This window comes from Myotis davidii, unplaced genomic scaffold, assembly GCF_000327345.1.
Source record: "Myotis davidii unplaced genomic scaffold, ASM32734v1 scaffold425, whole genome shotgun sequence".
Taxonomy (NCBI): domain Eukaryota; kingdom Metazoa; phylum Chordata; class Mammalia; order Chiroptera; family Vespertilionidae; genus Myotis; species Myotis davidii.
The window spans coordinates 490,864-515,570 of NW_006296413.1; the positions used below are offsets into that span (position 1 = coordinate 490,864).

The window sequence follows — 24,707 nt, forward strand, 5'->3', positions numbered from 1 at the left end:
GCAATGAATATATAGGACTTCTGGTAGAGTTTGGTGTCAATTAATTTTGAACTCAGTGTTCAGAGCCTTAATTTTCACCTAGCTAAAATAAAATCAATTTTCACTTTTATGTGGAGTTCAGATAAAACAGTGATGTGAAAAAGCTATACAAATTACCCAAAGAAATTGAAAATTTAAGCCCACACAAAAACCTGCACATGGATGTATATAGTAGCTTTATTGATAATTGCCAGGATTAGGAAGCAACCAAGATATCATTCAGGAGGTGAACAAACTGGTACATTCAGACAATGGAATATTATTCAGTGCTAAAAAGAAATGAACTATTAAGTTATGAAAAGACATGGCAGTACCTTAAATGCATATTAGTAAGTGAAAGAAGCCTATCTTAAAAGGCTATACACTATATGGTTTCAACAATATGACATTCTGGAAAAGGTAAAAAGAGACAGTAAAAATATCAGTGGTTGCCAAAGGTTGGGGGGGCGGGGAAGATGACTTGACAGAGCACAGAGGATTTTTAGGGCAGTGAAACTACTCTACATGATACTATAATAGTGGATACACGTCCAAACCCATAAAATATGCAACACCCATAATGTCAACTATGGACTTTGGGTTATAATGATATGTCAGTGTAGGTTCATCAATAATAAGAAATGTATCATTCTGGTAGATGTTGATAACTGGGGAGGTTGTCGTGTGTGTATGGCATATGGAAACTCAATTTTGCCATGAAACGTCTATAAAAAGTAAACTGTTAATAAAAAGAAAAGCTATACAAATATGCAAAAAAAATTAACTGAAGATAGACTCAAACACTTTTAGATGTTATATGTTATACTCTGAATAAGAGCTGGAGAGTTTTTGACAACTAGGTAGCTTCTGTGATAAATTTTCTGAGTTTAGATTAACTTACTGTTGTTTTCTATTTCTGATAACACTAAAAACAACTTATAGTGGCAAGATATATTAACAGATATAATTATATATATCTCCTACCATTATATGAGGATATATTTTCCTCAGATATTGGCTAAATAAGGCAAGTAAAGGGAATTTTGATGACCATGCGAAGAAAATGCCAATTCTAACTATAGATAAAATGTGAAAAATTTGAAAAAGTTTAAAAGTAAAATAGATCGATATACAGTGGTAGTTTATAGGAAATATTTTTGAAACATGTCTGAGTTATTTTATAGAAGGAATACTAGATAAATATATAAGCCTAAAAAATTAATTTAAGCAAAGTAAACAATTAACATTAAGAATATATTTAATAGGAATATAATGAACATAAACTGATGAACAAAAATAGATCCAGAAATATAGAAGCATCAAACAGACTGTCAAACCTCAGAGGGAAGGTAGGGGAGGGTGGGAGGGGGTAAAGATCAAACAAAGGACTTGTATGCATGCATGTAAGCATAACCAATAGACACACACATTAGGGGGTGAGGGCCTGTACTGGGGGGTGGGAGCAGGCTGGGAGTGGGCAATGGGGGCAAAAAGGAGACATATGTTAATACTTTCAACAATAAAGAATTTTTTAAAAAAATAATATGCTTAATAATGAAGACAAGCTAAAGACTCAATGAATAAAAATCAAATTTTTATTGGGTAAGGAAATCTTATAAAATGGAAAATGACTGTCATAAATTTCCTTCCTATTGTATTTAAGACTACGATTCCCACTGAGTCTGCTAATAAATCATCTGAAGAAAATACCTTGAATGATTGATCCAAATGAAGATTCAAAAGAAGTCTCTTTCGGTTATCATTCAGCATGCTATCTATTTTTTTCATATGAGGCAAAAGTAGCTCATCTAAAACAAGATAAAAGTTTATTATAATAGGATAAACTATCAACAAAAACTCGTTAAAGTTTTTCACATCATTAATATATCAAGACATTAATTTAATTGGCTTGTATAAAGTAATGCTTTTGAAAATTAGGACATGAAGTTTTCTGAACAAAAGCTAACTTGAAAAATAGGTTTACAATAGTCAAGTGAGAAAAAAGCATGATCCTAGTATGAAAGGATTAAAAGTCCTAGGTTTTACCCTTCTCCGCCACCAGAATTGATTGATAGCAGTGATTTGACAAGTAGGCAAGCTGTCTGATTTCTCCAGACCTCATTTACAATCTGAACAATAATAGTATTATAATTATTGGAAATTTATTTAACACTAGAGGCCCTGCACCAGTGGGGTCCCTCAGCTTGGCCTGTGGGATAGGGCCGAAACCGGCTCTCTGACATCCCGAGCGGTCCCGGATTCGAGAGGGCACAGGCCAGGCCGATGCACCCACTGGTGCACGATCGTGGCTGGGGAGGGATGTGGGAGGTTGGGCAGCTGGGGAGGGACTGTGGGAAGGCTCCAAGGCATGTCTGGCCCGTCTTGCTCAGTCCCAATCTGCTGGATCCCAGGAGCAAGCTAACCTACCGATGGGAGAATCTGCCCCCTGGTGGTCAGTGCATGTCATAGTGAGCGGTTGAGCGACCTTAGCATATCATTCGCATATTACCCTTGATTTGTTCAACAGCCAACTGACCAGCCACTTAGCATATTAGGCTTTTATTATATAGGATTATAAAATTTTCTAAAATACTGAGGATGATATTCTTAATTCACTGTAGTTTGGGGCAAAGAAAAAGGAGGGAAAGGCCCTGTCTTGGTTGCTTGGTTGGTTGGAGTGTCATCCTGTATACCAGAGGGTTGTGGGTTCAATCCCCAGTTAGAGCATGTGCAAGAGGCAACCCATCAATGTTTCTCTTTCTCTTTACCTTTACCACTCTCTCAGTCAATAAAAAAAGCATGTCCTCAGGTGAGGATTAAAATAATTAGTTAACTTAAAATAGTAGGGGAAGAAAAATGATCAAAATCCAGTTTTAAAAACACAAGAGTCAACACAGTTATTTTAAAAAAGCACCTTCAGAATATAAATTTAATTACTTTTGGTGTTGTATTAAATATTTTAGGTTATTAGAGGATTTCTTTTTCTTTCTTTGTTCTTTGCTTTCTCTTTCTCAATTATCCTCATCTGAAGACACGTGTTTTGTTTTTTTTTATATATTTTACTGATTTTTTACAGAGGAAGGGAGAGGGATAGAGAGTTAGAAACATTGATCAGCTGCCTCCTGCACACCCCCTACTGGGGATGTGGCCGCAACCAAGATACATGCCCTTGATTGGAATCGAACCTGGGACCCCTCAGTCCGCAGGCTGATGCTCTATCCGCTGAGCCAAACTGGTTAAGGCCGAAGACATGTTTTTATTGATTTTTTTAGAGAGAGGAAGGGAGAGTGAGAAACCTCAATGTGAGAGAGAAACATCAATCAGTTGCCTCCTTTACGGCCCCAACTGGGGATTGAACCTGCAACCTTTAGGTGTACAGGATAATACTCCAGCCAACGAAGCCACTGGGACAGAGCTAGATGCTGATGTTTTGTAACATGAATAACCTTTAATGACCTTTCTGAAAATGTATATATAATCCTCTGGATCTAGTTTCTAATTTCAGAGATGAATAAAACCACTCTTAATATATTTAAAATACAAACACAAGCATAGTGACCAGTGAAAGAACACGTCTCCTAATTGAAGAAAAAGTCCTTAGTGAGGAACACTTTTTAAGGTCACACAATAACACACCTGATAGTTTTCTTTTATCTTTCTAGTAGTGATTAATTCTATTCAAATACTATGAGAATTACATTAAACAAAAACAAGTTTTACATACTTATGAATTTTTAAATATAACCATTAAAATCTTTCCCCCTCATATTATATGGAGAAAAATAAGAAGATAAGCAATATTAAAAAATCATTTAAAATACAACTGTTGAGAAATGACCACTGCTAAGAGATGTGTATTTTATGATGCAAGAAGCTTTGAGAGTGGAAAACATTTAATGGCAAAAATACCAACCCAGAAATTAAGTATTGTTTTTGTTGTTGTTAATTCTCACTCAAGGATACTTTTCCATTGATTTTTACTTTTTTTCCTTAAATATATTTTATTGATTTTTTACAGTGAAGAAGGGAGAGGGATAGAGAGTCAGAAACATCAATGAGAGAGAGACATCGATCAGCTGCCTCCTGCACACCTCCTACTGAGGATGTGCCCGCAACCAAGGTACATGCCCTTGACCGGAATCGAACCTGGGACTCTTCAGTCCGCAGGCCGACGCTCCATCCACTGAGCCAAACTGGCTAGGCTCCATTGATTTTTAGAAAGTAGAAGTGGGGGAGAAAAGAGAGAGAAACATCTATGTGAGAGAGAGACATTGATTGGTTGCCTCCCTCGGGGATTGAGCCTGCAACCAAGGTATATGACCTTGACCGCAATGGAACCCAGGACCCTTCAGTCCATGGGCTGACAGTTTATCCACTGAGCCAAACCAGCTAGAGCCACTATTGGGTTTTGATCATGGTTCATCTACCACTAACTTGTTAACTTAGGAAATACATTTAATCTTTTTGAACCTTAGTCTGCCAAATAAATATTTTTGACTAGACAATCTCTAACTCTAAAATGATGTACAGATTATATCAGATGGTCAAAAAAGCATGGACCAGAAATTAGAAGACCTTTGATCTTAATCCTTTGCTACTTGCAAGCTGTGGGCCCTTAAGCAAGTCACTTAACCTCTGATCCACACTGTCTTTATCCACCAAAATGGATGTTCAAGTTCTTCTGGGATTGAAATGGAATAGCCTGGCAAAATATGTGGAAATAATAAGACAATATGTATTATTAGGCATTACGGTTGAGATATCTGATTTTCTTTTGATCTTATACCTGTTCAATTCATTTTGATATAAGGGTAATGAAAATTAGCTCATTAATCCTTTCATTCCTTCTTAAAAAACAACAACCAAGTATTGATTTCAGAGAGAGGAAGGGAGAAGGAGAGAGAGAAACATGAATGATGAGAGAGAATCATTACTGACTGCCTCTGCACACCCCACACTGGAGATTGAGCCCACAACCTGGGCATGTGCCCTGACTGGGAATCGAACCATGGCCTCCTGGTTCATGGGTTGATGCTCAACCACTGAGCACACCAGCAGGGCTCATTCCTTCTTTCAGTTGTCCCTGGTAAAAACTAAAGTGGCTGAAGGCTAAGTATTACTGAGCAACATTAGCTATGTGAATTTTAAGTTTATTTCATATATCAATTTTATCCCTATTTTATTATAATAAAAAATTACTAAAGTATAAAGAAATATTAATGAATGTAACCCAATGCATATAGTTTTACCACTAATAAATTAGAAAATAATTACTGTGATGTATCTTTTACTGACACAAGTATACAGTTTTAATTTTTATATCATTATCTGATTCATCTTTTCAATTACTGTATCTGGATCTTTCATGATATACATGAAATATTATGAGGATGATAAAGATTCCGCAGTTGAAAGAAACTATTGGTTAGTTACATAATTTTACCATGAATAGAAATCAATAAAAGTACATCCAATATAAAGTTGTTCAAATATTCAGAAAAGTCATGAAAAGATATTACCATTTTACAGAATAAATATATATCATGGATTTAATTAATTATTATTATTTTAAAATTTATATTTATTGTTGAAAGTATTACAGATGTCCTCCCCCTTTCTTTCTCATTGACCTCCTCCCACCCTGCACTGCCCCTCCCAGGCCTACACCACACTATTGTCCGTGTCCATGGGCTATGCATATCATTGATTTGTTAATGGACGAAGTATAGGTATATGTTACAAAAACCATACATTAAACACATAACTAAAACACAAGAATAAAATAGATCCATAAAGTACTACCAAAAAAGTACTATTTAGCAGACTGTACCATTGCTCTTCTCTAAGGCTTGCATTGTGTCAGGGTCCAAAGCAATGCTAACAAGCAATTCCATGTAACTCTTAAAGGTTTCCTTCATTGCTCTTGTGTTCAAAAAACGAGTGACAAAGGGAGCTGGAGGATCAAATTCTGGGAGGGAGAAAAGATGAAATATTAAATATTCTTTCCTGACAACTTTAAAAAACAGGTTTCTCTATAACAAGACTATATAAGCAGATGAAAGGATGTAGATAAAATTTCTCAAATTAAAATGGTTCTCCCACTCTGCTTTTAAAAACACCCTGGTGAGAGAATTTGAAAGCTTGTTTATACCTGCGAAACAACTGCCCCCCCCGCCCCCGCCGCCCCGATTGCTAGATTTATTAAAACATGATCTTTTGACAAGGGATGGAAGTTGCAATGAAGCTTAATTATACTTTATAAAAGGTTCCTAGGTGACTCTGAAGCCCAACACCAGTTCAGCCTCATCAGAACCTATTTCTCCTCCCTGGGCCCTATCACAGACAGGAGAAGTACATATAAAACGCTTCTGCTATGAAGTGTGATGGTTATCTCCAGGAAGATCATCCATATAACTGTTTGAGTCATAAAGTAAACTAGACACCTTTTCCCTATGGGACACACCATTCTTAAAAAAATAATACTGTATTGATTTTTAGAGAGAGGGGAAGGGGAGAGAAACATCAATGTGAAAGTGCAACATTGATCGGATGCCTCCTGCATGCCTCCTACTGGGAACAGAGCCCATAATCCTGACATATGCTCTGATCAGGAGTAGAACCAGCAACCTCCTGGTGCATGGGATAACACCCAATCAACTGAGCCACAGCAGCCAAAGCTGGGACACCATTTTTATCTAAAAGAATGACTGACAGACACAGCATGCCTATTCAGACTTAAGTACGCAGCAGACATTTTCTTAAATCAATGCAGTGGCCTTAGCTGGTTTGGCTCAGTAGATAGAGCATCAGCCTGTGGACTCGATTCTGGTCAAGGGCACGTTACCTTGCTTGCAGGCTCCCGGTCCTGGTGGGAGAGGAGGCAACCAATTGATGTGTCTCTCTCATATCAGTCCTTCTCTCTGTCTCTCCCTCTCTCTTCCACTCTCTCTAAAAATCAGTAGAAAAACATCCTAGAGTGAGGATTAAAAAAAAATTTAATGAAGTGAATCTATCACTTCAAGGAAAACAACTAATGGTATTTGTTGCCAATAATAAAAATTGAGGTTTCAAGTGAAAATTAGAATTCTGGAAAAATTATATCTACCATTGTCCCAATACTTAAGGACTTCATCAATGAGAACAGAGGTGGTATTAATAAATGTTTTTTTTTTTCAAATATTTTATTGATTTTTTACAGAGAGGAAGGGAGAGAGATAGAGAGTTAGAAACATCGATGAGAGAGAAACATCGATCAGCTGCCTCCTGCACATCTCCCACTGGGGATGTGCCCGCAACCCAGGTACATGCCCTTGACCGGAATCGAACCTGGGACCTTTCAGTCCGCAGACCGACGCTCTATCCACTGAGCCAAACCGGTTTCGGCAATAAATGTTATTTTTGATACTATAAAAATATGACATAAAAATAAGAGGTAAAACCATAAAACTTTTAAGAAAATATAGGAATAAATATTTATGACTTGGGACTTGGTAATGGATTCTAAATATAACACTGAAAGCAGAAGCAATTAAAGAAAAATTTGGCTTCATTAGAATTTCAAACTTTTGTGCATTAAAGGACATTATTTAAAAAGTGAAACGTTGCCCTAGCCCAGTGATGGCGAACCTATGACACGCGTGTCAGAGGTGATACGCGAACTCATTTTTTCGTTGATTTTTCTTTATTAAATGGCATTTAAATATATAAGATAAATATCAAAAATATAAGTCTTTGTTTTACTATGGTTGCAAATATCAAAAAATTTCTATATGTGACACGGCACCAGAGTTAAGTTAGGGTTTTTCAAAATGCTGACACGCCGAGCTTAAAAGGTTCGCCATCACTGCCCTAGCCGGTTTGGCTGAGTAGATAGTGTGTTGGCCTGTGGACCGAAGGGCCCTAGGTTCAATTCCGGTCAAGGGCACATGCCTGGGTTTCAGGCTGGATCCAACGTTCAGGAGGCAGCCAATCAATGATTCCCTCTCATCACTGATGTTTCTGTCTCTCTCTTACTCTCCCTTCCTCTCTGAAATCAGTAATAATAAAAAAAAGTGAAAAAAAAAGTGAAATGTCAACCTACAAATTGGAAGAAAATGTTTTTAAATTATATATCTGATAAGTATTAAATATCTAAACTGCATAAAAAACACCCACAACTCAAGAACAAAAGGAAAAATGACCCAATTTAAAAATGTTCAAAGGATTTGAATAGACATTTCTGCATAGATAAGCAAATGGCAAGTACATGAAAAGATGCTGAACACCATTAGAGGTTAGGAAAATGTAAGTCAAAACCACAGGGAGACACCACTATAAATAACAAATAAGTGTTGGTACAGACGTGAAGAAATTGGAACCCCCATGCATTGCTGGTAGGAATGTAAAATGGGCAACGATAGTGAAAAACAGCTTGGCAATTTCTCAAAAAAGTAAACATACAATTGTCACATGACTCAGCAATTTCACTTCTAGGTATATATCCCAAAGAATGGAAAACAAGGACACAGATATTTATGTGCCAATGTTCACTGCAGAGGGGGAAACACTCCAAGTGTCTATCAAGAGGTTAAAAATTAAACAAAATGAATGTATATACAAGTGGATAAACTTACAATGGGATAGTACTGGGCCATAAAAGGAATGAAGTTCTAATTCATGCTATAATATGGATGAACCTTGGAAACATTATGCTAAATGAAATAAGCCAGGTACACTTATACGAGATATTTAGAATAGGCAAATTCATGAAGACAGAAAGTAGATTAGAGATTACCAGCAGCTGGGGGAAGGGGAGTTAATGCTTATAGTTACAAAGCTTCTGTTTGGGGTGATGAAAGTTTTGGAAATAGTTGTGATAGTTGCATAATAATGTGAATATAATTAACGCTACTGATTTGTATACTTAAAAATGGTTAAGATCTAGCCGACTTGGCTCAGTGGCTAGAGAGTCAGCCTGCAGACTGAAGGGTCCCAAGTTTGATTCCGGCCAAGGGCACATGCCTGGGTTGTGGGCTCGATCCCCAGTAGGGGGCGTGCAGGAGGCAGCCAAATGATTCTCTCTCATCATTGATGTTTCCATCTCTCTCTCCTCTCCCTTCCTCTCTAAAATCAATAAAGAAATATATTTTTTAAAAAAATAAAAATAAAAATGGTTAAAATGGCAAATTTTGTTCTATTTTACCACAACTTTTAAAAATATGATGAAAATGAAATAAAATATGTACATCAGTGAGCAAAGAAGTATCTTCACATGACCAATGAAAGTTATAAAATCATTCATGGATCAAAGATATATTCAAAAGGTAAGATGAACCACTAGATCTTAATGTAACAGGAATGAAAAGTTGAAGAAACTAGCACTTCTCAAGTTTGTCAAATAAAAAATTTCCTTGAGTAACAAAAACATCCATAATTATCTGAAAAGGTAATTAAAATACTCCTCTCTGTCCCAACTACATATCTATGTAAGGCTGAGTTTTCTTCATATACTTTAACCAAAATAATCTATATTATAAAAGGCCTGTGCCGTAACGCCCAAAGACGGAACTCACCAGGAGGTGTATTGATGGGTCCCGTGGTTGCTGCGGCAGGCAGGACTTGTGGGTCACCAGGAGGTGCATGAAGCACCTCTTGTTCCCCCCTCTTACCCCCGAAAGCTGCTCACGGTGGCGGGGCCTGCGGCTGGGGACCCACGGCTTTCGGCAGCTAGTATATAATAACAAACTGAATGTAGAAGCAAATATGAAAATGCTACTCTTCTAAATACTGTTAACTTAGGAAAATACAGTTAAAAAACTTAATATCTAATTGGTTTGTTTTAAAGAAATATTTTTAAAATTTGTTTTAACTGATACTTAGTAAATATAAATAATAGAAAACCTAAGTATTTTGGAATCCTCACTCTATCGTCACTTAAAGGTTATTAAGAAGTTTGTTTGTTTTTTAAATATAGTTTATTGATTTTTTACAGAGAGGAAGGGAGAGAGAGTTAGAAACATCGATGAGAGAGAAACATCGATCAGCCGCCTCCTGCACACTCCCCACTGGGGACGTGCCTGCAACCAAGGTACATGCCCTTGACCGGAATCGAACCTGGGACCCTTGAGTCCGCAGGCCGACACTCTATCCACTGAGCCAAACCGGTTAGGGCTATTAAGAAGTTTTGAAATAAATAGGTTGGAAACTAAAAGCCTGTAAATTTATATTTATTATTAATATTTGTCTTCTTGCCCTGGCCAGTTTGACTTAATGGTTAGAGCACTGCCCCGCAGACTGAAGGGTCTTGAATTATCAGTCAAGTGCATGTACCTGGGTTGCAGGTTCCCCAGGTTCGATACCTGGTTGGGGCAGGAGGCAACCAATAGATGTGTTTCTCTCATATCAATGTTTCTCTGTCTCTACACCTCCCTTACACTTTCTCTAAAAAAGTATATTTTGTTGTGTCTTCACCCCTCTACCCTTCTCTAAAAAAAAAAAAAAAAAAAAAAGTCATGGGAAAAATATCCTCAGGTGAGGACTAACTACATTTATTTGCCTTCTTTTTAAGTAGTACTAAAAATGTTTGCCTAACTTTAAGTGACACCTAGTGGTTACTCAAATTACCAATGAAAGAAAAATATTATTGTGATTGTCTTTTGGTAAATTTAGTGTATGCTCAGAACCCATACCTCTCTATTCCTAAGAGTAAGTAGGCCTGGCCAGTGTTGCTAAATGGTTAGAATGTGTCCGATCACCAGCCCAACCGGGCGCATGCAGGAAGCAACCAACCAATGTGCCGCTCTCACAGCAATGTTCCTTTCTCTCTCCTCCTTTCCCTCTCCTTCCCTTTCACTCTCTCTCTTAAAAAAAAAAAATCAATGGGAAAAATGTCCGTGGGGAAGCATTAACAACAACAAAAAAGTAAGTAGGAATGTTAATGCAAAAATTTTCTATGCCTTCCATACATACGCAAAGCACTGAATTCCTTTATAAATTCTGATATGCACACTTCTAAACAACCATTCCTAAGTAGCTTTTAAAAACAGTACATTTTAAGTCAACTTTTGCCCTGAGGAAGAATTTTTATGATGATTCTATTTCAATTCAAATAATCCCTAAGATTAGCTACCAAGTACTGATACTTGTCATGTGAGAAACCATTCTGGACATCAGACAGTAGCCTCCCATAACCAATTCATCATTCGAGTTCTGCCAAGATTACAAACTAAATTTCTCAAATGTGTCTCCTCTCTTCCCTCCATCCCTGCTGCCACAACTTAGGTTCAGATTTTCAATTTATATCTAAACTATGATGTCTTGTAATTCAATTTCAAAGTTCTCATGTTGTTTCCTACTTAAGTCCCTCCAAGGACTCTCCTTTGTTTACAGGATCCCAAGTTTTCAGCTTTAGCATGGCATACATGGTATTCCATCAACCTTTCATCTTTTCCTTCCTACCTTCAACTTTATGCTCTAATATAGAAGGATCAGCAAACCTTTTCTGTAAAGAGCCAGATGGTGAATATTGAAGCTTTAATGGTCATATGCTCTCTGTAATAACTACTTAAATCTGTGGTTGGAAAGCAACAGTATGAAATATGCAAATGAATCGGTATGCCAATAAAACTTTATTTATAGACTAGGTTGCAGATCCTATTCGGCTCACTGTCGAGAGTTTGCTACCTCTGCTCTAGACTACGGAACCATTTGAAATTTCTTGCCTATTGTAATTATACAATAAGTTTGATGGCTAATGAAATGTGTACTGACATTTTCTTGTGTTTTACAACAACCCGAGGTTTTATTTCTAAGAAAGTAAATATTTATGTATAACCTACATAAATGCTCTTTGGTGTTTCCAAAATTTTTAAGAGTGAACAAGGGTTCTAAGGTAAGAAAAAATTGATAACTGCTGATTTATTTCAATCTTTTCATGTTATAAAAGAGAAGTAAAGCACAGAGAGGTTACCTAGCTTAGCCATGGGCAACTGGTTGGCTGGTGGCAGTATGCATTACAGTATACTAGAGGCCCGGTGCACAAAATTCATGCACAGGAGAGGGGGTGTCCTTCAGCCCAGCCTGCACCCTCTCCAATCTGGGACCCCTTTGGGGATGTCTGCCTGCCGGTTGGGCCTAAACTGGCAGTCAGACATCCCTCTCTGATTGCCCCCTAACTGCTTGCTCCCCTGCTGGCCTGATCGCCCCTAACTGCCTCTGCCTTGGCCCCCACCACCGTGGCTTTGTCCAGAAGGAAGGCAGGATGACTGGAAGATGTCCAGTCGACCTGGTCTAATTAGCATATTACCCTTTTATTAGTATATGATTGATAAAATCCCATATATATATATGAATATCCTATATAATGAGGAATATGCTAATTATCCATAATGCCCTGAGGTGTAACGACCAAGCGCATCACAACCAGATCACGGATCAGCAGGAGGGTGGGCCAGCGAGGTACAAGTGGGCTGTGGAGAGCTACAGGAGAGTGCAGGGCAACAAGCTATGAGGGGGTGCAGGGGGAGATACAGGAGGGCGGCAGCGACCTACTGGCGCACGGATTCATGCACAGGGCTACAAATATATACATATATATATATGGTTTCAGAGTTGCTGCCTCCTAGGCTTATTTTACTCTTCTAGCATAAACACAAACTCAGGAATTCAGAACTAAAGCAGTGGTTCTCAACCTTCTGGCCCTTTAAATACAGTTCCTCATGTTGTGACCCAACCATAAAATTATTTTCGTTGCTACTTCATAACTGTAATGTTGCTACTGTTATGAATCGTAATGTAAATATCTGATATGCAGGACAGTCTTAGGTGACCCCCAAGAAAGGGTCGTTCGACCGCCAAAGGGGTCGCGACCCACAGGTTGAGAACTGCTGAACTAGAGGATTCTTAGTAAATCATCTGAGAACTGGCATTACTAAGGTCTTCTTCAGTTCACTGCTTTTTCTACTTCACAAGGCTATATGTGGGCAAACTGATCAGGGAAAGTGAATTTATTTTTATAAAAGTCTGATTAGGTAGCTAAACCCCCTAAAGATAAATAAATATTGAATCATCAGCACCACTGCTTCTCCCCATTTATGTAAAAGATGTAAAGTAATTAAGGTACTCATTTCATGGAGAACTCACCCTCATTACTACTATTAGAGTGGACCTCAGGAGATGAATCAGACTGGGATGATGAAAATTCTTCTTTCCATTTCTTTCGTTTCTTTGGTGGTGGCTCAGCCTTTACCTTTAGCTGTTTACCTTTGGGTTTCATGGAAGGGGCTTTTGTAGTCGTTTTTGGTGTTGGAGGATCAGAAGTTTTACTGCTATTACTAGGCTTCGCCGGAACAGTTCTGTAATGTTATAAACAGACTTCATTAACACACTGAAATCTTGTCAAATTAAAATAAATTAGAACAAATGAAAAAAAAAACAAAACCAAAAGCGAAAGACTGGAGAATACTTTCAGTTCCTCAATAGCTCCAAAATAAAGTCCAAGTCCTATACCTCTCCAATGCTGAATCCCCCAAATTCTCTTGAAATGCATTCTTTACTGACATTCAAAACTCAGTTACTAAGGGACTATTAATTCAGTCCCTATTTCTCTCTCTTCACTACCCCCTCCCTTTATGAACTAATTTTCCCAAATATGAGGCTGTATAGCACAGGGGTGGGCAACCCTTGGCATAGGTGCCAAACATGGCATGCCAGTAACTTTTGCTGACACGCAAAACCCTCTCTTATAATCTTCCATTTACAATTTTTTTCTTAATATCGACTTTTTTATTTTTCAGATAAATTCAGTGTAGATGCATCTTAGATATAACAAGTTATCTTAAAGACCATAGACATGGATTGACGAGAGAGGGGAAGAGCAATTTCTATGCCTCCGCCTTAACTCTCCCTGCCTTCCTAGATCCGACCAGTGTTTTGGTTTCATCCATATATGCTTGTGAATCTTTGTTCTCAGTGATGAATTTTGTTAAGTCTCGTAATAGGAGTAGCCTGACGGATGAAAGTAGTAGCTCGTGCCATCATCATATACTGTGTTTTTGTCGCTCGAATGAATTTTATTATTTCTTCAAGGATCTTCATATACATAACGGTTAAGAGATATCAAGTAGGCATAACATGTTCTCAAAAAATTAGGGTTGGCACGCAGAAGAATTTTGAGTCAGAGATTTTGCAGGTTTTGGCACGCACTCACAGAAAGGTTGCCCACCCCTGGTATAGCAGATGATCAGTGGGCTTTGGGAAGTAATACATGATAAACCCTTCAAAGCTACATCTAGCTGTAAACATAAAAAACTCACATGTGGTGCAGGTTTTGATGTGGAGACCCAACTGTATCTGTCCTGGAGCCCCTTAAGATTTACGATAGCCCAAGCTGGTTTGGTTCAGTGGATAGAGCAACGGCCTGCGGACAGAAGGGTCCCGGGTTCGATTGCAATTAAGGGCACATGCCTGGTCTCTGGGCTCGATCCCCAATAGGAGGCATGCAGGAGGCAGCCAATCAATGATTCTCATCATTGATGTTTCTCTCTCTCCCTTTCTCTGAAGTCAATAAAAATATATTAAAAAGAAGATCTGCTATATACAAGTGCTAGAGATTTAAATGGACCAAATTCCGTTATAAAAATAAGGTGGGCTGTTTCCAATAAGTTGGAATTTTAATCAACTAGACCTTCCTAGCACTAGATTGAGAATAACTAGTGCAGCAGTTCTCAACCTGTGGGTTGCGACCCCTTTGGCGGTCTAACGACCCTTTCACGCCTAAGATCATCCTGTGATATTTACATTACGATTCATAACAGTAGCAACATTACAGTTATGAAGTAGCAATGAAAATAATTTTATGGTTGGGTCACAACATGAGGGACTGTATTTAAAGGACCAGAAGGTTGAGAACCACTGAACTAGTGTATCTCCTTTCCCATACAGACCACAGGGAATGTGGCTAGGTCAGTGTCCTTCCAGATTCATGCTGCCAACAACTCAGTTACATTAGTATGATGATAATTCTATTGTACACTTGCTTAATAATATACACTGAGTGGCCAGATTATTATGACCACCTGACGTTTGTAGGCAAATTAGCTATAATTTCGTGCTGAAGTTGCTAGAGGGCCAGACCATTATAAATAGGGAAGCAGGTTGTTTACCAAAACAGAAGTGATTTTTTTCTTAAGATATGGGTAAACAATGCGATTTAACAACCTTTGAATGCGGGATATATATTATTATGACTGGCCAAATTATTATGACCACTCCATCAGTACTTCATTAGGCCACCTTTTGCCTTCAATACTGAGGCATTCTTCTTGGCATTGACTCCACGAGATGTCGATGTGAAGCCAAAGGCCTGTTCGAACACCTTTGCTGTCTGCAGTTACCAAGATAAAACGTCTCCAATTCGCACAGGAACACAAGGATTGAACAGTCGAGCATTGGAAAAAAGTCATGTGGTCCGATGAGTCACGTTTCCAGTTGCATCATGCAGATGGCAGAGTGAGAATTTGGCGGAAACAGCATGAAAGCATGCACCCCACATACATGAGTACAACCCTTCAAGCTGGTGGGGGCAGTGTTATGGTTTGGCGCATGTTTTCCTGGCATGATTTGGGCCCTTTAATTCATGTGGAACAATGTCTGAATAGCACAACAAACCATTATCATTTTCAACAAACCATTATACTTTATGTATAAAAAGATTGTCTTACTCTAGGTCACAAAAAGCTGGACTCAAACCTTGATTACAAATTTTTTTTCTTCTCACTTCTTCAAAAAGAATTAATTATTCCCTAGGGCTGAATTTTTAGACTTGTATATAATGAGGGGAAAATCTGTCTCTTTGATATAATTCTTTTTTTTAATATATTTTATTGATTTTTTACAGAGAGGAAGGGAGAGGGATAGAGAGTTAGAAACATCGATGAGAGAGAAACATCGACCAGCTGCCTCTTGCACACCTCCTACTGGGATGTGCCCGCAACCAAGGTACATGCCCTTGAGCAGAATCGAACCTGAGACCTTTCAGTCTGCAGGCCGATGCTCTATCCACTGAGCCAAACTGGTTTGGCTGATATAATTCTTTATGCAAGACATCATCAATAATAAGCTCTCCAATAATTACTACACAAACATCTATAATAATAAAAGTGTAATATGCTAATTAGACCAGACATCCTTCTGGGTGACTTTCCGGAAGAAGCTGGGACTGTGAGGGAAGCCCAGGTCCTGGGTGCCTGCCGGTGGCCGGAGGGAAGCCAGTGCCGGCAGCCAGGGGAAGGAAGGCCTACTCTTTTTAAAAAATGTATATTTTATTGATTTTTTACAGAGAGGAAGGGAGAGGGATACAGAGTTAGAAACAATCAGCTGCCTCCTGCACACCTCCTACTGGGGATGTGCCCGCAACCAAGGTACATGCTCTTTTTTATTTTAAGTATATTTTATTGATTTTTTACAGAGAGGAAGAGAGAGCGTGCTGCCCACCGGGCTTCCACGTGGCACCGCTGGGCAGCCCAGAGGCCCAGGCTGCGCCCTAGCCCATGGCATCCAGCCACATTAATCGCATATCTGCACGGGGACTCGGGCGCCGTGACTCAGGCGGAGGGGGCGCGTGGGGGCCCGGGAGGCCAAGAGGTCAGCTGGGACCTGCCCTTCCACGCCAGATGCTTGCGCTTTGATCATCAGCCAGGTCTAGGACCACACCCATGCACAAATTTCATGCACCGGGCTTCTAGTATTACATAAAAAAATAAGTACCTGCTAGTTTGTGAAGGCTTACTTCTTGGCTTTTTGGAACACACTCTGACATATTCCTTTTTGTTTGTATTTTCAATGAACTTCACATATATCCTTTTGTATTTACTCTTTGCGTCTCCAAAATATCCAAGGTACTAAGGAAAAAGTAACACTTTGAATTACATAATTATACATTCTGTACATAGAATATTACTTTGTCAGCTTGAATGTCACATAACCATCCTTCATGTTTTCAAAATGCAGCTCTGGGCAGGGTAATTGCACCCTTAATAAAAATGATCCTAGGCTAATTCTTAACTGCAGGCTCATACACAGAAGCAATTTCATTTGGTTAATTATCAGATATTTACTTACACAATGCTATTAAATAAGTACATAAGTACAAAAGAATAACCTCTGTAAATCTTCTGGTAAATCGGGATAATCAACATTAAGCATCTCTGAGCCCATCTAAACTCTTACCTTCCACCAGCAAAAAGATTATGACTCACTTTATTGTGGTGTTCTGAAACTGAAGCTGCAACATCTCCAAGGTATGCCTGTACTCTGTTATTCAAATTGTATGCTATTTTATAAATGCTCAATATAAAATATATTTAAATTTAAATCATTCTATATTTTCCACAGGATCCCTGTCAAAAAATAGGAAAGCTAATATAAACAAACATTTTGCTTACACTATTTGTAGCAGCAAATTCTCTTTGCCCAACTCGAACTTCAGGAACAAACTTCTGTAATAAAGCTTTTTGTACTTTCCAAATAGCTGGCGGTTCTTTTCCTGTTTTTAAAGCCTCCTATAATAAGTAGAATTGATTACATTTACAAACACTAGCAACATATTCTAAATTTATAGAATCTTAGAGCTAAAAGGAATCTTAAAAACCTATCTAGAGCAACCTTTTATCTTTTACCTTAGCTGAATTTTTATAATAATTCATAAGCTGGCTATTCAGTCTCTGCTTAAATTCTTCCAGATATAGGGAGCACACCAACATGCAAAGTAGCCCATTACCCTTTTGTATAGCTATTGGAAAATTTTTCTGATATTTTCATGTATTGCTTATGCAATTTTATAACAGTAGATACATATTTTAAAAAGACAATAAACAAATATGCTGAAATAATAACAGCAGTTAATTGTGAATGGAATATAGATAATTTGAATTTTGTACTCATTGTACTTTTTAATGCTGTTCCTTTCCACCGCAAATAAAAAATAAAACCAAAGCAAAAACACAGAAACTCAAACAGAAGTTTTCTTAAACATAGATAAAATTTTCTTGTGTGAAATTGTAAAGTTCTGCTCATGGTTCTATAATTTGAAATTATAAAAATAAGTCTAATTCTACTTTTACATTATACTCCTGTTATTTTCTTTAAACTTTAAAATTAAATAATCATTTTCTCAATCTCCTAATAGTTTACAATTGGTTGAGAGCCTTGGAAAAAAAATTAACATTTCAAAACTGCTCTAGTCGCTAGTACATAAATGCAACATATTGACTAGTCAGAAATACATAAGACTCAGATACAAGTTAAAATTATTTTAAGTTATTTTCCTTTATATAATATCTGGTATATACTAGTGATTTTATTATTGAACAATTATAAAGAATATAACTTTATGAATTTCAAGCTAGGTACATGCTAAAATAGGACATTCCCACTAAACTATACATAGCCTTTATACCTGTGAACATTCACATCACCTTAAAAGTCTCTATGTCTTCTATCTTTACCACAAACTCATCACGCTCTCTGTATTGGCCTTCTCCTCCACTTTCTGTGTTCTCATCATCTGTAAAACCTTCTATGGCAATAGTGTCTTGTCCTTTTGCAAATTGGTTTGAAGGAAGACCATCAAGTTCGATGGGTTTTGGGAGTTCTGTAGAGCCTTTATTTTCCAGGATATTTACTGCAGATGAAGTAGAGTAGAGAGGTTCTTGCTTAATTGTACCCACAGAGGTGGAGGAAGTAGTAGAAGTACCAGTAGTATTGGCAGTTAGGCTAGTAGTTACCACCTGTAGGGCTTCTGAAACTAGATCAAGCAAATACAAATAAATAATAAAAATAATTAAACATAACAGTTTAAAAAGAAACAATTATTTTTGCCTTAAAATTATTTGAAATGCCCAACTTGTGTGGCTCAGTGATTCAGCATCTATGAACCAGGAAGTCAAGGTTCGATTCCCAGTGAGGACATTATTTCCGGGTTGTGAACTTGATCCCCATTAGGGGGCATGAATGAGGCAACTGATCAATGATTCTCTCATCATTGATGTGTCCATCTCTCCCTCTCCCTTCCTCTCTGAAATCAATAAAAAATATATTTAAAAAAGTACTTGAAACAGCCAAAAACTGCAGAAAGAAATTAAAGAATGGTTAATTTTCAATAATCAAAGTGGTGAGCATTACAGACTGAGAACCTCCATTGACCTACAATGACCCTAAGTCCACTTAAGTAATATAAAGATATTTTAAAAAGAATAGAGTCACAGAAGTGATGCAAATTAAGTAAGGGTCAGCTGACCAAAGTTGTGAGATATTCCTAGAAGAACAGCCAATTGTATGTAGGAAAGGAAAACAACAACCCCAAAATATTCTGAACCAGCTCTAGAAGCCATAAAATAAAAAGGATTACAATGTAATGATATGAAAAATTGTATGCTAACAAATAACTTACATGAAATGGACAAATTTCCTAGACACAAACTACCAAAATAGACTCAAGGAAAAACTGAACATCTGGATAGACCAGTGATTTTTCCTTTTTTTAATGTTATTGATTTTTTAAAGAGAGGAAGAGAGAGGGATAGAGAGCTAGAAACATCGATGAGAGAGAAACATCGATCAGCTGCCTCCTGCACACCTCCCACTGGGGATGTGCCCGTAACCAAAGTACATGCCTTGACGGGAACGAACCTGGGACCTTTCAGTCCGAAGGTCGATGCTCTATCCACTGAGCCAAACCAGTCAGAGATAGACCAGTGATTTTCAACTGGTGTCATAAGAATTTGAAAACACGCAGTATTTAGTCAGGGGCACTGACCTCTTTTCCCTTAGATTATCTAATTTAAAAATGACAACAGCTGCCCTAGCCAGTGTTTCTCGGTGGGTTGAGCTTCGCCCCATGCACTAAGAGGTCACCAGTTCGATTCCTCGTTAGGGCACATGCCTAGGTTGTGTGCTTGATCCCCAGTAGGGGGCATGCAGAAGGTAGCCAATCAGTGTTGATGTTTTTCGCTCTCTCCCTCTCCTTTCTTCTCTCAAATTAATAAAAACATTTTTAAAATGACAACAGCCATCAGTGGAAACGAATCAAAATTATACCTATTTTTTTTGTCAGATCAGCACGAAATATACTTTTGGGATGCCGTAGAATTTTAGTAATTAGTTTATGTGTGCCATGAGATGAAAAAGGTTGAAAATTATTGGAATAGACCAATAACAAATAAAGAGAATAAAAGAAATTTTAAAACACCCCACAAAGATAAGCACATGCCTAAATGGGTTTACCTAACAGTTCAATAAGAATACTAATCCCTGCTAAACTCCAAAAAATAGGAGGAAGTACTTCCAGACTCATTTTATGAGACTGGTATTATTCCAATACCTAAACCAGACAAAAACACCATGGAAAAAAACTATAGATCAGTATCCCTCATGAATATATACACAAAAATCTCCAAAACAAACAAAAAAATTATGAGAAAATCTACCAACATAAAAAAGAATGACCCAAGTGGGCTTTATCCTAGGAATGCATGCTTAGTTTAACATCGGAAAATCAACCAATCATCATATTGATATAAAAAAGTAAAAAAACCAAGGATCATCTCAATGAGCACAAAAAAAGCATTTGACAAAATTCAGTATCATGAATAAACACTTTCATGATACAAATACTCACAACCTAAAAAGAGAAGGGAACGTCTTCAACCTGATAAAGGGTATCTATCTATAAAAATCCCAGTTAACATCACGCTTATTAGAAAAGAAATAATTCTGACTTTCAGTCTTATTATTTAAGAAATATATTTCATGCCTAAATTGGTTTAATTATACAAATCACTGTACTTTTATGTTTGAAAATTTCTATAATGAAGCAAATATTTTTTTAAAGTGTGTAACTTCCAAACTAGTAGAGAGATAAATGTATAATACTGTATGATGTTCTTTATATGAAGTTTTAAAACAAGCCAAAACAAAAGTATAGTGTGTAGGGATGCATACACAGGTGGTAAAATGATAGAAGAAAAGCAAGGAGTGATTACCATCCAACTCAGTGATTAATTCTAAAGGTTATGAGTTGGGTTTAATTTAATACTCAATTTATTTTTGTACTTTTTTGCTTTCTAATGTGTAGAATTTAATGTCATAAGTTTTCTTCTTTGCTCCACATTCTTGGTACATCCCATTGGTTTTAAAATACAATGCTTCACGGTCCTTTCTAAGTGGTTTGTCACTTCAGTTCTGGTTTCCTTTTTAAGCCATGAGTTGTTTAGAATTGTAACAAGTTATTTAGAAGTTTTTAAATAAAAACTTATTTTTATTTCTTTATATCTTTCTTTTTTCTTTTTGCCTGGCTGATGTGGTTTAGCTGATTGATACATAAATTGGTTTAATTATGCCAATTACCGTACTTTTGTTTACACTTGAAAATTTCCATAATTAAAAGTTAAGCAAATATCTTTTTAAAAGAATTTATAACTTTCAAATTAATTGAGGGAAAAATGTAAAATACTGTACAATGAAATTGCTGCATATGGTCAGGAAATATGGCTTAAATAATGTCTGCATTTTCAAATTTATGGAAATTTTTATGTGTTTTTCCTGTGTGTGTTATAGTCCATATGTGAGTTTTATTTCATAAGAAAAATGTTCTGAAAGAAAGAAAACAGATATAGAAAAATACACTAAATATGCTACCAATAATAAAATTAGCACAGCAATATTAAAAACAGAAATGGGAAATTAAATGGGGAAAAGAGATATTTTTTATGATAAAAGAAATTTAACTATAGTAAAATTGTATGCACCTGATTACACATAGGTTCAAAACATATCAAATAAACTGTATTAGATAAATAATTAAATGTAGTTGGAAACTTTTAACACACCTTTTTCAGGAATCAACAGATCAAGCAATCTAAAAACAAATAAGGATAGGGAGGATTTTAAAAAACTTTTTTATTATTAAACATTTCAGACATACACAAAAGTAGAGAATACAAACCCTCATGGCAACCATGAACATTTTGGTATACTTCTTTCATCTACCCATTCATCACATAGTGAAAAATGAGATATAAAGGACTTAATGAAACCTATTGCCACTCGTTACTCATGGAATTTATAAAAACTGACCATTTAACCAGCTACTAATAAAATTTCCATACATTTAAAGATGCAGACATTATTTAAGCCACATTTCCTTGATAACAATATAACAGGGCCACAAGTCAGTAATGAAAGAATACCAAAAACAACAACAAACACCAAAACCTACTAGGAAATAGGCAAAAAACCACTATTCTTAATAACTTTTGGGTTAAAAAGGAAATCAAAGCTGTAATGACAAACCATTTAGAAGGGACAGTGAGAGCATTACAAATTGAAACCAGAGGGATAGAGACAGAGTGTTGTGCAAAAAAGAAAACTAACACTTCAATGCCAATAGTTAGAAAGTGAGCAAATACAAACATGAAGTATTATACTCAAGAAGCCAAAGAGAGAATATTAAATTGAAACCAGGGAACGTAGGAAAAAAGAACTGATAAAAGCAAAAATTAAGAAAAAGTGAGTAAAAAATGATAAAAGAATAAAAAAAGTACTTAGGTTTCATGAAAAGACTCATTAAATAGGTAAACTTTTCACAAATCAATCAACAAAAAGATTCAAATAGTCATTTGGAGCAAAAAAGAACATAATTACAGAAATAGAGGGGAATAAAAACTTATGAGGGAAGACTTCGCTAAGTTGCTGAGTAGGTTAGAGCTTTGTCCTAATACACCAAGGTTGTGGGTTTGATCCCCAGTCAGAGCACATATAAGAAGCAATCAATGAATGCATAAACAAGTGGAACAACAAATAGATGTTTCTATCTCTCTCTAAAAATCAATCAATAATAATTAAAAAAAAATGTATGAGCACTGACCTAAGAACGAGAAGGTCAAAGTTCGATTCCTGGTCAGGGCACATGCTCGGGTTGCAGGTTTGATCCCCGTGTGGGGTGTGTAGGGGGCTGCCAATCAATGATTCTCTCATCACTGATGTTTCTATCTCTCTCTCTCACTCTTTCTTCCTCTCTTAAATCAATAAAAAGTTTTTTTTTAAATGTATAAGGGAATACTATGTACAATTTTATAACAACAAACTTTAAAATTAAGCAAAAGGGATGATTTTACTAAATTGACCCAGATAGATCAAACTACCTCAGGAAAAAACTGCAAAGTACCAGACATATTCTTAGAAAGTTTAACCAAATCCCTATAATATGTAATAAACTTCAAAATATTCCTGAATACAAACAAGAATAAGACAAAAGAAAACCAGTACAAACTAATCTCATTTATGAATCTAGGTCTAAAATCCTATATAATAAAAGGTTAATATGCAAATCGACCAAACAATGGAACAACCGGTTGCTATGACATGCACTGACCACCAGGGGGCAGACACTCATCAAAGGGAGAGCCCCCACAGGGGGAGCACCACTCAGCCAGAAGCCAGGCTCATGGCTGGCGAGTGCAGTGGTGGTGGCGGGTGCCTCTCCCACCTCCGTGGCAGCGCTAAGGATGTCCGACTGCCTGTTTAGTCCCGCTCCCTATGGAAAGCGGGCCTAAGCCGTCAGTCAGATGTCCCCTGAGGGCTCTCAGACTGCAAGAGGGTGCAGGCTGGGCTGATGGAACACCCCGCAAGTGCACGAATTTCGTGCACTGGGCCTCTAGTCTATAACAATAAAGGCATAATATGCTAATTAGACCGGAGGAAGCCAGGGCTGCGAGGGAAGCCCAGGTCCTGGGTGCGTGCCGGCAGCTGGAGGGAAGCCGGGGTCCGGTGCCTGCCGGTGGCCAGAGGGAAGCCCAGGTCCCAGGTGCCTTAGGGAAGCAGGAGCCAGTAGCCGGGGGAAGGAAGGCCTACTCTTGCACAAATTTCGTGCATCATGTCTCTAGTTCCAAATAAAATACCAGCAACTTAAATTTTACAATGGGTTAAAAAAATTCAACATGACCAAGTAGAGTATGGTAGAATTTTTTTAAAAAAAGGATTTAGCATTAAGAAATCAACTGAGCCCTAGCCGGTTTGTCTCAGTGGATAGAGTGTTGGACTGGGGACTGAAGGATCCTGGGTTCGATTCCAGTCAAGGGCACATACCTCAGTTGCAGGCTTGATCCCCGGCCTTTAGTCTGGGTGTGTGTGGGAGGCAACCAATCCATGTGTCTCTTTCACATCGATGTTTCTCTCTGTCCATGCCCCTCCCTTCCACTCTCTCTAAAAATCAATGGAAAATATCCTTGGGTGAGGATTAACAAAAAAAAGGAAAAAAGAAGTAAACTGAATTCATAGTTAAAACTTTCTGATGAAAAAAACTCCAGATCTAGATGGCTTCACTAGCAAATTCAGCCAAACATCTGTGGAAGAAATAATACTACCAAATCTTTTACAGAAAATACAAAAGAAGGGAACACTACCCAATTCATTTATGAAGTCAGCAATAACCAGATACCAAAACCAGACAAATGAATTACAAAAAGGAAACTACAGTGGGGCCTTGACTTACAAGTTTAATTCGTTCCGTGACGGAGCTCGTAACTCAAATTACTCGTATGTCAAATCAATTTTCACCATTACAATGAATTGAAATGCCAATAATCCGTTCCAGACACCCAAAAAACACCACAATTGTTTTGTTAAATGTTTTTAAAATAAGAAAAATGTATTTA

The 24,707-nt window shown here is 37.3% G+C and overlaps 1 protein-coding gene across 3 annotated transcripts in view; it reads right to left on the bottom strand.

Annotated features, from left to right (window-relative positions):
• Positions 1 to 24,707, bottom strand: part of QSER1 (glutamine and serine rich 1) — a 44,781-nt gene that overhangs the window by 6,890 nt on the left and 13,184 nt on the right. Inside the window, exons 4-9 of one of the 3 annotated variants that reach the window (XM_006771468.2) lie at positions 18,471 to 18,799; positions 17,439 to 17,555; positions 16,762 to 16,895; positions 13,138 to 13,349; positions 5,849 to 5,986; positions 1,729 to 1,826 (exon numbers count right to left, since the gene is read on the bottom strand). In XM_006771468.2, the coding sequence (XP_006771531.1) occupies positions 1,729 to 1,826; positions 5,849 to 5,986; positions 13,138 to 13,349; positions 16,762 to 16,895; positions 17,439 to 17,555; positions 18,471 to 18,799 (1,028 nt within the window). Of the gene's footprint in view, positions 1 to 1,728; positions 1,827 to 5,848; positions 5,987 to 13,137; positions 13,350 to 16,761; positions 16,896 to 17,438; positions 17,556 to 18,470; positions 18,800 to 24,707 lie in introns of those variants that run through there. The other 2 variants (XM_015568998.1, XM_015568999.1) reach the window with 2 other exon arrangements.